The 14,562-nt window shown below is 36.4% G+C and overlaps 3 protein-coding genes across 3 annotated transcripts; 2 read left to right on the forward strand and 1 right to left on the reverse strand.

The window, feature by feature from the left end:
* Positions 1 to 2,171: 2,171 nt before the first annotated feature.
* On the forward strand, positions 2,172 to 3,991 carry LOC145630252 (uncharacterized). The gene is made up of 4 exons (XM_081682508.1): positions 2,172 to 2,454; positions 2,553 to 2,619; positions 3,527 to 3,610; positions 3,724 to 3,991. Exons 1-4 carry the CDS (start codon positions 2,293 to 2,295, stop codon positions 3,789 to 3,791), a joined length of 381 nt encoding a protein of 126 aa, XP_081538634.1. The 5' UTR covers positions 2,172 to 2,292; the 3' UTR covers positions 3,792 to 3,991.
* A 315-nt stretch (positions 3,992 to 4,306) lies between these two features.
* On the reverse strand, positions 4,307 to 7,954 carry LOC145630253 (uncharacterized). Its single transcript, XM_081682509.1, has 7 exons — positions 7,601 to 7,954; positions 7,397 to 7,505; positions 7,092 to 7,207; positions 6,604 to 6,723; positions 6,325 to 6,414; positions 5,271 to 5,419; positions 4,307 to 4,980 (listed from the first exon to the last, which is right to left on the reverse strand). The coding sequence occupies exons 1-7, from the start codon at positions 7,838 to 7,840 to the stop codon at positions 4,575 to 4,577; spliced, it is 1,230 nt and encodes a 409-aa protein (XP_081538635.1). The 5' UTR covers positions 7,841 to 7,954; the 3' UTR covers positions 4,307 to 4,574.
* Positions 7,955 to 8,940: 986 nt separating this feature from the next.
* LOC145631722 (uncharacterized) lies at positions 8,941 to 14,160 on the forward strand. Its single transcript, XM_081683880.1, has 8 exons — positions 8,941 to 9,492; positions 10,464 to 11,871; positions 11,993 to 12,304; positions 12,438 to 12,542; positions 12,638 to 12,725; positions 12,822 to 12,943; positions 13,074 to 13,138; positions 13,321 to 14,160. The coding sequence occupies exons 1-8, from the start codon at positions 8,965 to 8,967 to the stop codon at positions 13,876 to 13,878; spliced, it is 3,186 nt and encodes a 1,061-aa protein (XP_081540006.1). The 5' UTR covers positions 8,941 to 8,964; the 3' UTR covers positions 13,879 to 14,160.
* Positions 14,161 to 14,562: the final 402 nt, after the last annotated feature.

The raw sequence follows: 14,562 nt of genomic DNA on the forward strand, positions 1-14,562 counted from the left end.
ATCTCCAATGTGATTGGGATGAGTGTTTTGATGTTGGGTACAGCGAGAGCGGGGTGGAAAGTGGGAGTTTTTGGTGGTTCAGTGGCGGCCATGGCGGCTGATGATTAGAGAAGAAGATGAAGAGGGAGAGAAGAATAGGAAGAGAAGGAGACAGAGAAAATAGGCAGAGGATTCGAATTAGCCTGATACCATGTTAAGAAGATATTCCTTGCCTTTGTCATTGATTTGCAACGTATAAATACAATTGGTATCCTAGGTAATTACAATCTAGGAAATAATATATACTCTAGGGAATACTATACAAACATTAATGAAGCAACCTAGGGAAATATATATACATTGTATCTAACAATACATTGTATCTAATACAAACTATCGAAGTGTGATGTATTCTTGTGCATTCTACAATCCTATTGTACATTTGTAGCAAAATATACAATCAGAATGGCAATTAACAAGCAGCATAAAGCTCGCCATATGATCAGTCACCTAAAATCTCCGCAGGAACAACTGTTACTAGAAGGCAAAATTGGTATAAATCACCTTTTTTGCCTTGCTAGAATGGTGAAATTGATTCAAGTCCCTGACTATGATCTCCCTCTTTGTAATGATCGACGCAAACCTCATAAAACTTTGACAATCGCCGCAAGTACTCAAGCTCTTCATTATCCTGATAGGTGCATACTGATCCCAAAATTGAGATGCAAGCTTTTCAGTTTTCACTATGATGTCTCAGCAACATCTGTTTATTGCTCTCATCCACTTCATGATGGTCGTGCTACATTTCAACTTTATAACTCAATCCCCATCTATCCTTAATAGCTTCAGTCGATCTCCTTAAATAGCTGCCCGACTTGCAACTTTGCCTAATTCTTGTTTAATTTGCTGCATGTATGTTGGAAAGCAAGCAATACATTATACATCATATGCAGCAGGCCATAATATAAACCTATTACTCTATTAGCTATCTTATTATGGTTCCAAACTAATCTATATGACCCTAGGGTCCACATCACTTCAATATTATTGGGAAAGTTTCTCGAAATCGGCTTGAAAGCTTGGATTGTAGTCTTCAATTTTGGACAATTTTTTACTTTTTCGGACCCCCAAAAAATTAAGAAAATCGGTTGGGTTGCTTCTATGTTACCCACAACACCTTTGGATGCCATATGGGTGGTTGCATTGTTCACTACTCCACTTTGCCTTTAAATTGTTAATTTAAACATTTACGTACGCATTTCATCATATCAACTCAACAACATTATTTGACCTTGGGATGAGCTTCAATGCATAATCATGCTTGGTCCAAAAATGTTCTCCGGAAGTCGAGTTTGAAGGTTAATGCATGAAATCAACAATCTTTTGTTTATGACTTGGTGTCAAGCTAAGAATTCATGAGATCATATGGACACATCACATAGTCATAATATTGTTTGGAACCATATACGATCATTAGTCGGCTACATAAAGTCATGTGATGGTCTTGAGTCAGTGAATTGAGGCATATACATAAATGTCTAAATTGACAGTTTAAAGACAAATTTGACGATTCCAATCACCCAAATGGTTTCTAAGGCCCTTTGGAAATCTTGCAATCACCTCAATGCATTATCTTAACGATCCCAAAAATGTTTTTCAAATATCAAATTTAAAGGCTATATTATACACGAAATCGAACCAAATTTGAAGATTCCAGAACCTCGTGCTGAAAACACTCGAGATTGTAGCGAAGGCTTGGCACGGGCACGACGTAGGCCCAACATGACACATTACTGTGCATGTCGAGCCGTGGGTTGTCTATATTTGGGAGAAGCACGATAAGCTTGAGGAGTTTCAGCACGACAAATCACGCTAAAATTAACGAAATTTTGTTTAGACACGTAAGCACGGCTAGACACGATAGCACGTGGGCTTCAGCCGTACACAAGCCAAATTATTGAAAATTTCGGTCCATCATGACAGGACACGACACGTAATTTATAGGTCATGCCTAGGCGCCTAGCTAACCCCAAAATACGCCGGCCTGACACGAGTCATGGCCTAGAGCCATCTTTACGAGATTGTAGATTTGTAGTGAATGTGTCAAATACTTCATACCATACAAAGTAAATGTACTAGTAGTATACAAGTATAAAAACATAAAAATAAACACGTATAAAAAAAGGAAAAAAAAAAAGTAACCTATAAATGGTGGAGTGCTCGCTTTAACACAACACGGTGTCGCAAAGCCGTCGAGTGATAGACGGCTGAAAGAGTAAAGTTCCGCCATTAAAATTAGGGTTTTACAAAACAATGGCGAAATTTAACGAAGTACAGAAGAAAAGAAGAGCTTTAATTTCTCAGAATAAGAGAGCTGCTCATGGAGATCCTTACACCAAGAAGCTTAAACGCCAAACCCAGCTTCATTCTGTTTCTGGCAAGCGCAAACGAAAGAACCTCAAAAAATGGCGTCGGGTATTGATTTTATTTCAATTTCTTTGATTTGTTGTTGTTTTTGATTTTCATATTAGGGATTAATTGATTGAATTTGTGATTTTCCCCAAAAAAATTAGGAACAAAGGGAGGCTGTAGAAAAGGGTCTTATTACTCTTGGTGATGTTGATATGGCTCCGGTTGATGGTAAGTCTTTCTCTTTCTCTCTCCTTGATGCTTAATTTGAGTTTTTGATTGTGGGTTTTGTTTTTAACTGTATTTTTAGGGTTTTGATTAATTGATTTAAAGGGTTTTTGCTTGAATTTCTGGGTTTAGTACTGGAAGAAATGTGTGTTGTTATGTTTGTACTTTGTAGAGTGTTGATTTGAAGCTTGAGAATAGTTATGAAATGGTTGTTTGTGAAATGTACCTCATGTTATGATATTATCAATATTTATGTACTTTATGGTGTAGAACCCGTCTGCCGGTGCGTAGTTATTACAGGAATGTTGAGAGTGAATATTTTAGTACATTGTTGTGGTTTAGGCGGTTTTGTGTGATGTAATTCTAATCATAGTAATATCTCCTAACATGTTAAGGTGCTGATACATGCTGTAAAGAGTAAAGTTTTTGTTGGTTGAATTGCTGGATATTCTTGGAATTTTATCCCGGAAATTGGTTTAATTTTCGAATCATACCGTTAATTGGGGGAGCATGCTTGCCAGCATAGGTGAAGTTCTAATCGGTTCTTTATGGGTGCTCAATTGCTGAGTACCATATCAATTTTTTTTGCTTATATGTGACTGTCATTACCTCCGTTTTCTACTGGTTTGCTGGTAGCACAATTGTGTATGTACTCTGTAGAATATTAGTGAAATTACTGAACTTGCTTTAACGGTAAAAGGCAACTCGGTTGTTCTAGTGGAAATGAAGGGTGAAGACAGTTTACATATACCAGACTGCAATTGGAACTTTTTAATTTGTTGATTGCCAACTTTAATGCATGATTCTTTGTTCTAGTATGATGTTGGAGTGATGGACACAACTATGTGATTATGCTGTTACTCTCTACTCTTGCTTGAACTAACTTGTAACTGTTGTGAACGAAATCCAGAGCCTGCAGAATCTAAGACGACTCCTGCCAAGTTTCACTTAAAGAAGAGTGTAAAGCTTAAACACAAACAGAAAAAGCACAAAGGTAATCCTTGAATCAATTGGATCCCCCTTCCCTCGATCCAAGTGACCACATTACCATTTACCACAACATAAGCTTCATCAGTTTTTATATTAATGTTTGAATTAATCATACAGGTAAAGGCCGAAGTGAATCTTCTAAACCTGCTGCTGAATCTGCTCGTGCTGATGCCATGGTAGAATAAGCATTCAAATTTCAGAAAGAATGCAGCTCAATTCTGCCTTGCTGAAAGTTCTTACCAATTAGTCTCTTGGGCATTGTTTATTACAAATTTTGTTTAGATTAAAAAATTTATGGCAGTACTCATTTCACTTGTAATCTCTTCAATTTTTTCTCATTCTGTTTGTAAGCTTTCAGATTAGGAAAACGTCTTGCTGAGAAAAATGTAGATTTCAAATTTTCTAAAGCATTTTAGTATTTATGTACACAAGAGATGCCCTCTTTTTTTTGCCTTAAAATGTTAAAAGCTTATTTTTGATGTTATTGTTAAGTGAAAAATTGCTCCAAAAAATACTTGATATAGTTAGGACTCTTGGCCATTCCATCACTAGAGGGGCAGTTGATGAAAAAGTAGAATAGTGTGACTATATATAGTTGATGGGAGTTCTAATATCATCACAAAGAACATTACCATAATCAATCATCTAATAATTAAGAAAATGATGACAAAATAAATGATAACAAATCATTATATCTTAGTGAGGAAAACGAACATTACAAAATCATTGAAATATTCTCTAATTGCTACGAATTACAAATATCTGAATTATGTAATGACAGGTCCTTAAACTATCACCATAAGAATGGACAATGGAGACAAATGGAAGTGTTTAACTACAGTTGAACAAGCAACTACCAATCCATCAAGTTACAATCTAAATCACCATAAATGTCTCCATGACCAATTCCCTACGTCTCTATCACCAATTCCCTGATTACTAACAAATCAACCAATAAAGTAAAAGAGCTATCTCCTAAATAAACCTGAGTTTTGAAGAGTTCTGCAATAGTCTGCAATGGTGGGAGAATTCTTCACCAACTCCCATATCTTTGCAGTGTTTTTCAGCCAGTCTCGTTCAGATACAGTTCTTGCAAAAGAGGGACGGGCCATAGACAATATGTGATCCCGAATCCTCCACAGCATTGAATCACAACTTTCATAGCGAAGTTCCAATGGGTTATCTTTTCTTCTAGGCACCAAGAACAAGTCCAACAGTTTAGGGTCAACATTGGTGTCCTGAGAATGGTGAAATTTTGGGATAGATATATGATCATCCACTGTTGGTCTTGTGAAAGAAGACGAATGAAAGTATTGCCCAAGAACCTTCTTCATCTGCTCACAAGTCTGTGGTGAAACATCCTCATCTCGCAGTCTGCAATAAATGAAAATAGTCTTCCCAGTCAGATTTCAATGTTTTAATACCCTACTCTGTGTATGTGTGTGCGCGCGCGCGTGTGTATTTAGTAATTAGTAAACTTGCTTGAAGCTATCTACACAAGCAAAGGAAAGACTACATGAAGAACTTTTAAGATACAAAAGTAGCTGTACACTTCTCTACTTAAAGATTTCTTCAAGGCCTTTTCATGATTTTTTTTCCTTTACTATATTCATTCTCTGGTATACGATTGTTATCCCATCATCATATCCATTGAGAATACTAACTTGGTATGTATGAAAACAGGAGTTGCCATGTATTCTTCTCCGCCTTCTAAAAACTTGTCTTTATTATCCTTATCCGTGCCTGAGCTTGAGCTTTGCAAGTGTGATGTTACTGACGAAGGATCAGGTAAGCCATGTTTCAACAAGTCCACCTGAGAAACCACACAAACTACAATTCATATACTAGTATAAACTACGAACTGAGTTCGGTCACCCAGCAAAGTCAGTGTAACAACACTGATTTCGGATTGTAAATAGCAAATTAATAAAGGTGAAAGCTTTAAATTGATTGATAATAGTGAAAGGGTTACAAACGATAATTTAATAGCTTAAGGCTATCAATCTTCGTTAGTGAGTTTAGCTCACAACTCTCCAAAATGGCTTTAGGCCATAACTCTCCAAAAGGTTCATACCAATTTTCTGCCTACTGCCTCTTCTCTCTTTTCCCTCTTTACACTAAGGCTAACAACTACAAACCTAATAATACTAGACTTCCCATATTGCCCATACTACATTTGATAACTACTAACATACTAAACTACCCATAATACCCTCCCCTAAATCAGTTCATTACAGTATATTGCAACCTAGAGTAAAGTCTAAATTACTGAAAAGCCAAGATTTCTGAAATCATTCCAAAAAAAACAAAAGAGAGAGAGATAACTGAAATCATCAATTCATCAGTTCTACAGTCTTCAAATTACCCGATGCAAAACCTCCAAAATCAAATGTATAAGGATTGGCTGACAAAAGTGTACGCATATATATTAAACAATAACGTCAATAAGCATTTGACAAAAGTAACAACACATCACCACCAGCCAAAGTAGAGTAGAAGCACTACTTAGGAAGTTTACAAAAGTAAATTGACAACAAACTTAGGGAGGTAAGTAGCAAAGTGGTGGTGGTGGTGTCAGCTGCTAAGGATGTATGGTAAGCATCCTAAATAACTATTTATCAAAGCAGTGAACAGTAGTCTTTCCTATAAATGATGCTAGAAGGGAGCCAGCACAACAATGCATAATGAGAACATAAATTTATACAGTAAAAAAATTACCGTTGACATTAAACGCCACATGTTAGCTTCATGAACTCCTTCAGATACCACCAGTAAAACATGACAAACAGAAGAAAGTAGCACACCAAGCTAGAAAGATTCCTTGCAGAAACCATAAAGAACAAGTTTAGAACAAGAACTCTTTTGCAGATTGGACAACAAAGATACTTCGATTACCACAGAGGCCATGAGAGCTGATTGCAAGAATTAAAATCAAGTATAACTGAATCTTAGAGTAAATAACATTTGGACAAAAAGCTATTTTCGATTTGTGCTAACCTGGATGCATAGAAGTTCATGTGCCAATTCAGAAGATAAAGTTTCACCTCCTAAAACTGGGACTGTGGATGAGCCATCTGGTCTCGTCATTTCAGCCAAAACTGACGGACTAAACACAGGCTGCAAGAGCAAGTAGTATTCAAATACAAAACAGAATTATCAATGGTGAGGCCTGTGCAATTTGAATAACCAGTTTACAAGTATAATTAAGGAATATTACAACTCTCTATCTGTTGCTGAAGTAAAAGGATTATAGAAACGCTTTGTTACAGAAACAACATGAGAAAATAGATAGGTTAGAAATGAGGAAACAAAAAGAATCACATGACTCCTAATTCCTCCTTTGGCACAAGATTTCGCAACTGTTATAATTACCAATTTCTAGCAAGTATAGAGTAATTGAGTAAGCCTAGAGTCTTATTCTCATGATTAACACCATCATAAACCAATGTCATTAATAATATATAGCAATCTTAAAAGAAATAAACCTGAGTATCAAGTAGTATCAAACGTTCCGAAGAAATCCGAGGTTCAATACCAGTAGTACAATGCCTAGCATTCGCTCGAGTTTCCTCGGATTGAATTGCAAATGGAGGTAACATTCCTACAATAATAATCAACCAGTCAACCACCCTTGATCATACTATATACTACAACATTAACCCATTTACATCAGTTCTCAATAATAAATAATCGAAATGAAAAGTTAGCATCATTTCCCTCAATTTCTTCACTTAAATAAACAATCAATAATCCTACAAAAGTTAAATATAATTGAGATGACATAAATTACCAGGAGAAGTAGGATCAAACCCATAAATCTCATTCATAATAGTCGATTTTCCAACCCCAGGAGACCCAATTACTCCAATTACAGTAAAATCAGTATTATCAGTCAAAAACTGCAATACCCATAAAAAAGATTCAATCTTTCACAAATTTAATTCCAAAATAATCAACCAAAAAAAAACAGAAGAGGGAGAATGATTAATCATACAGGAAGAAAACGATCAAAATGGAAGTCCCATGAATCGGAGAGGAGATTAAGGGAGCCAACAGGAGGAAGACGAGACCGAATTGAAGCTGCTGATAAAGATGCATCGTCTTCTCCGGCGGCACCTCGGATGAATTTGCCGGCGGCCGAAGGACTTCCGGCGACAAGACCAGGCTTTGCTAACAATATTTTTGGTGACGGTGATGATGGACCGCCTGCTCCTCCGCCACCGCTGGAAGCCATTGTTGTCCTTCTACTGTCAAGCTCAAGTTTTTAGGTTTAAATGGGAAGATTTTACAGTATAATGGTTTTCATTATGAGGCCATTTTAGAGATTTTTCATAGTATATTAATCAAATAAAAATAGAAGGGTTACAATATTTAGAGGTTAATTGCAAATTTTTTTTTTTTTTTTTTTTGTTTTTTTTTTTGAGGTAATTAATACAATAACTCAGCCTCTTAGGGCATATAGAATCTATTTAGGGTCTGTTTTATTCAGCTTCTTTTTCGTTCAGTTCAGTTCAGACGAGAACTCTAACCACTTGAACTATCACTCACTCTCTCAAAAACATTGAAATTTATAAATTCTAGCGGTTGTATTGAATAACAAATATTGGTCACTTAGCTACTAATAGTATGGACATGACACTTATAAATTCTAGTTGTTGTATTGCACACATTAAAATTCTCCTTGTGAAGAATTTTTTTCAAGTATTGTATTTGTTTCTTATTATTTGCAACACATGAAATTTTTATGTCTCACTACTAAAGGTGGACAACATGTCGTGCCTCACCGTGCCTAGAGGTGGCTTGTGCCGTGCCGCTTGCGGGGCTTGTGTTGTGCCGGGCCCGTGGCGCTCGCGGGTCGACACGAACAATGCCCATCTTTACTCACAACTACGAGTAATACTCTCTATCATTTATTACAAATAATAAGAAACGGCGACAATATATTTGTTGCAAATAATAAAAAAAAACAATGGTAGTATATAAAAACCCAAAAAATTAAGAAATTTTGAAAACAAAAATGAGAAAACACAAGTTTATATTCGTAATTAACAAAAAAATGTTTATATAGTGACATATTTGTAAATATATCAACAATTTTTTATCAAATGCGAGTCTCATAAATATTGATTTATTTACAAAAATGACATGTTAACTAGAATATTTTGTTGATTTATTTACCGAATTACCGCTAAATAAACTTTTTTTTTTCCCTCAACCAAAATTCCTATCACACCTTGATAAAATTCCAAAACTACCCTTTTATAAAGAGTACATGAGTGAGTATTTTGGATAATTTGTAAATTTAAGATTTTTTTTTTCATTCCTCCATGAATCCTCACTCCACTCCACATTTCTTCCATGGAATCCCTCCAATCATCCTTTCTCTCTCCAACTCCACACCTCAAAACCCACAAACCCCATCTCCCAAACACCCGCACCATAACCAAATTCCGATGCTCCGTCACCTCTGACCCATGGTCCCTCAGCGACGGCAACACCGCCCCAAAACCCCGCTCAAAAAACCCCAAAAACCCACTTTCCGACGACAACGCCCGTCGCATAATCAAGTCCAAAGCTCGCTATCTTAGCACCCTTCGAAGAAACCAGGGCCCTCAAGCTCAAACCCCCAGGTGGGTCCGCCGTACGCCGGAGCAGATGATTCAGTATTTGGAAGATGATAGGAATGGTCATTTGTATGGTAAACAGGTTGTTGCTGCAATTCAGGTTGTTAGAAGCTTGTCCCAGAGAACTGAAGGTAGTTATGATATGAGGAAAGTAATGGGTTATTTTGTTGCTAAGCTTACTTTTAGGGAGATGTGTGTTGTGTTGAAGGAGCAAAAGGGTTGGCGCCAAGTTAGGGATTTTTTTGCTTGGATGAAATTGCAGGTGGGTTTGTTTGATTTGGGTTCTTTGTGTTTTGATGGCATTTTGATTGTGTTTTTAGTTGAATTGTATTGGATTTCTGTTGGGGTTTTTAATATTTGGAAATTATGATGTGAGGTTGTGGTTGTGGCATTTGCTTATATTATGTTGTAGGATAGAATGGTTTGGACACGGGTATGTGTCCAAGTGTTTAACATGGCCGTTTTATAATAACTTAACATGATTTTAGTTTAGTTTGAAGTGTTTGAGTGTCGTACCCATGTCTGAGTGTCAAGTATCTAACACAAAACTCGAGGTGAATCGAAAGGTGATTTTAGTTTAGGTTGAAGTGTTTGATTGTCGTACCCATGTCTGAGTGTCGAGTATCTAACACAGAACTTGAGTGCCATTTTATGAAAACTGTGCATGATCTTGTCTAGAATAAAGCGTGCAATTGTCGTACTCATCTCAGAGGATATCGGTATCTAATACCGTTAATGAGTAGATAGATATATGTCGATGTCTTTGACTGATCTTTTACATGATAATTATTGCTGTCAAGTTTTGGCGTTTGGAAGGTTATGGTATACTAGGATTTCTTTATTCAAGAGTTGTTTTATCCTTGTTAATAAATCTTTAGGCTGGAAAATTATATGCTGCAGGGTGTGCTGCATCTCTACTCAACTAAGTAAGAATTTCTTGACTGAGGTGTGAGTGTGTTGAATGCATTGAAGAGCCACTAGTGATTCACTTGTTATATCCTTGGAACTGTTTGATAGCTTGCTTTTTACTTGGCTGAGCTTATCTGAGTTGGATTACAACTATACAATAATGAATCTTCAATAGGAAGTTTGGAGGACAACTATAGTAAAGCAAGTTGCTTTGAGCTGCCAAAGTTGATCACTATTTACGCTAGACCAAAATGAATCATTTCCGTTGCTTCATTTGATTTGAATAATGAGTATGTACTGAAGTTATTGATGCACTTGGAACAGCTGTGCTACCGTCCTAGTGTTATTGCATACACAATTGTTTTGCGTGCATATGGTCAAGTTGGGAAGATTAAGCTGGCTGAAGAGACCTTTCTAGAGATGCTTGATGCTGGATGTGAACCTGATGAAATTGCTTGTGGGACTATGCTGTGTACATATGCTAGATGGGGACGACACAAAGCTATGCTATCTTTTTACATGGCTGTGCGAGAGAGGGATGTGCTACTTTCTGTCGCAGTTTATAACTTCATGCTGTCATCCTTGCAAAAGAAGTCACTCCATCAAAATGTGATACAGATGTATAGAGACATGATTTATAAGAGGGTTGTACCTAACCACTTTACCTTCACTGTTGCCATATGTTCACTCGTTAAGGAAGGTCATTTTGAAGAGGGATTGAAAACTTTCAATAAGATGAAAAGCCTTGGTTTTGTACCTGAAGAGGTCACTTACAGCCTTCTGATCACATGTAACATCAAAGAAGGCAAGCAAGATGAAGCATTGAGGCTTTATGAAGAAATGAGATATCAAGACATAATACCAAGTAATTTTACTTGTGCTTCTCTGTTAAACCTCTATTATAAGAATGGAGATTACTCAAAGGCACTGTCTCTATTTTCAGAAATGGATAGGTACAAAATCCGAGCTGACGAAGTCATTTATGGTTTACTTGTCAGGATATATGGTAAGCTTGGTCTTTGTGAAGATGCAGAAAAGACTTTTGAAGAGGCTGAAAGATTGGGTCTGCTTCGTGATGAGAAAACATATGTAGCAATGGCACAGGTGTATTTTAGTTCAGGAGATTATGTGAAAGCTTTGCATACCATGGAGGTGATGAAGTCTCAAAATATACCATTCTCCAGTTTTTCCAATACAATCTTGTTGAAGTGTTACAAGATGAATGGAGATCTTGGATCTGCTGAAGCAACGTTTCAGTCTTTATCCAGTACTGGAGTCCCAGATTCAAGATCTTGTAATGACATGCTCAACATGTTCTTAAGACAAACTTTGGTTGAGAAGGCTAAGAATTTCATTCTTCAGATAAGGAAGGACAGTGTTATGTTTGATGAGGAGCTCTGCAGAACGGTGATGAAGGTATACTCTAAGGAGGGAATGCTTAGAGAAGCTGAGCAATTCATTGAAGACGTAAGTGGAAATGTACATATGGAAAATAGCAGCTTTATTCAAACTGTTTCCATGATTTTGAAATCAGATGATGGGAAGTTTGAGAAAGAAAAAGGTCACTCGTTAGTCCCTGCTTCCCTTGATACTAATGCACTGGAGCTTATGCTTTGTCTTTATCTAGCAAATGGTAGCAGCAATAAGATAGAATACACGCTTGATTTTTTACTTGGAGCTGCTGATGGCTTATCTGTTGCAAAACAACTCATCGGGAAGTTTATACATGAAGGTAAAGTTGGTGTCTTCTGGAATTTGAAATAGTGTTACGTCTTATTTTAGCATATTATCAATTGTTCAGTTACAAACTCAAGCAATATTTTTCTTGATGATTGCCATTTAACTTGGTGTAGGTGATGCTTCTAAAGCAGAAATCCTCTGTGATCTATTAATTAAAAGAGACACAAAGGAAAATGGTGGAATCTTGGCTTCAATGATTTATTTGTATGGAAAGCAACAGAATCTGGAAAAAGTGAAAACACTGTTTTCAGCTGTGGTGAATTCTGACAATTGCGGGGCCGAAATATACAATTCCGTGATTGGTGCCTGTGTTAAATGTGGTGAACCTAGGGAAGGTTACCAGGTTTTCAAGGAATGCACAAAAAGAGGAATTTGTTTGAGTCCCTTTGTCATCAGTGTGCTTGTGAACCATCTAACAAATCGTGGTAGGGTATTGGCTCACCTTTAGTCAATTTCTGTTCTTTTTGTGATAGAAATGTATTAGTGTGTGGTTGTATATACTTGATGCCTTGATCTGTTTCTTTCTTCTAACATAGTTATTCACTTATTCTTCCCCAGGGATATATCGGGAAGCAGAGGATGTGATTAGTAGAAGTTTGCATGACAACATGGTTCTTGACACTATTGCTTATAATACATTTATTAAGGCAATGTTAGAAGCAGGTTGGTTGGGGAATTTTATTTTAAAGTCTTTTTATGTCAAGAATATGATACAAGAAAAACAATTATAACTGATGCCTGACATAATACTTTCACAGGTAAATTGCATTTTGCTGCGAGCATATATGACCGCATGCTATCATCTGGAGTTTCCCTGTCAATACAGACGTATAGCACTATGATCAGGTTAGATAGCCTCCTCACTGAAAAAATAATGCATTAACAAGTGGAAGGAAAGCATGTCTTACTTTCTTTTAATATATTATTATTTGGTTGGTGTAGTGTTTATGGAAGACAAAAGAAGCTAGATAAGGCCGTAGAGATGTTCAACATGGCACAGAATATGGGCATATCTTTGGATGAGAAAGTTTACACTAATCTAATAAGCATATATGGAAAGTCTGGTATGTTTTTCCACGAAGTCTTATGCCTTTCCATGCATATAATCTATGCCCCATAAGTCTCTTTCCTTTATGGAGCTGTAACTCTTTGCATATCCACCATATGATTACAATGGAAAGAACTTTTTTGCAGGAAAAGCTCAGGAAGCATCTGCATTGTTCGCTAAAATGAGGGAGGAAGGCATAAAACCTGGAAAGGTGAATTTTCCTATGTTGCTTACTTTTTTGAATACTCGTTGTATTAAGAAGCGATTCATGACTTTAAACCTTTCAGCTACGGGAGAGAGAGAGGGTGGGTGTAGTTCCTCATGATATGATATGTGTTAAACTAATGTTGCCTTCCCCTTGCTCTTCTAAGCTTTGTGACTCCAATGTTGCAGATAAGCTACAATGTTATGCTAAATGTATATGCTTCTGTGGGACTTTATTCTGAGGCCGAGGAGCTTTTTAAGATCATGCAGCAAGATGGGCGCTGTCCTGATTCCTTTACTTATCTCGCCCTTGTTAAAGCTTACACAGAGAGTATGAAATACCAAGAAGCGGAACAAACAATTGCATCCATGAAGAAAGAAGGAATACAACCTTCTTGTGCTCATTATTATCTATTGATATCAGTCTTTGCCAAAGCTGGCCTAATGGAGGAAGCTGACCGGATTTTCAACACAATGCTTGCCTCTGGATTAAAACCTGACATTGTATGCTGTAGGACCATATTAAGGAGTTACATGGAATATGGATATGTGGATAAAGGAATTTGTCTCTTTGAAAGGATTCAACAATACGCAAAGGCAGACAGATTTATCATGAGTGCTGCTATTCACTTGTACAAAGCTGTGGATAAGGGTCATCAGGCAGATGTCGTCTTAAAATCAATGAACGATATGGGGATTCCATTTTTGAGAAGCCTTGAAATCGGATGCAGGACAGGAACTTCATAGAAGTTGGTGGACATAATTTTGAGTTCGAAATTGCAGTTCTTGTTTGTAGGTGAAAATTTTAGAGGATTAGCTAGAAATACAGAACACCAAGTATACAGTTTCATGATTTTGTATAGTTCTTGGGAGTTGGGAGGATGGTTGACTGGGTTGTAATGGTGGTTTTTAAGGTTACTGTTTTCATAATAAATTTTTTCCCATTGCAATGTATGCATCATTTCTCTGTATTGTGGACTACAAGTATAATTTATACATGCGAAGTATATATATATTTTTTTTATTGTATATACTCGTACATTTATTTTTCTTTTTATCACCTAGTAGGCTAGTAGTAACTCTGGCTAGGAAAGAACCTTTAACAGTTTTGAACAAAACGAGACTAATGAGTAATTCGTATCGAGCTATAAAATCTAATATATATGTATAAAGGGGAGTTTTTTCTAGAGTTTTTAGAAAGCCAGGATCTAATTTTCTTAGTGTGCCATTTAGGATTATAAATTTAAGTGGTAGCCAATTAAATACAAGATTATTAAAATATTTTATAATTAAATAATTCAAATGCCAACTAAGCAAAATTGGCAAATGAAATTTTAAAATTTAAATTATAATTAAATTATTCACATGTCACGTAAGCAAAATTGGGGAATGTCATTTTTAAATTTAAATTAATTAAATATAAAATATTAT

Source organism: Chenopodium album, chromosome 5, assembly GCF_948465745.1.
Source record: "Chenopodium album chromosome 5, dcCheAlbu1.1, whole genome shotgun sequence".
NCBI lineage: Eukaryota > Viridiplantae > Streptophyta > Magnoliopsida > Caryophyllales > Amaranthaceae > Chenopodium > Chenopodium album.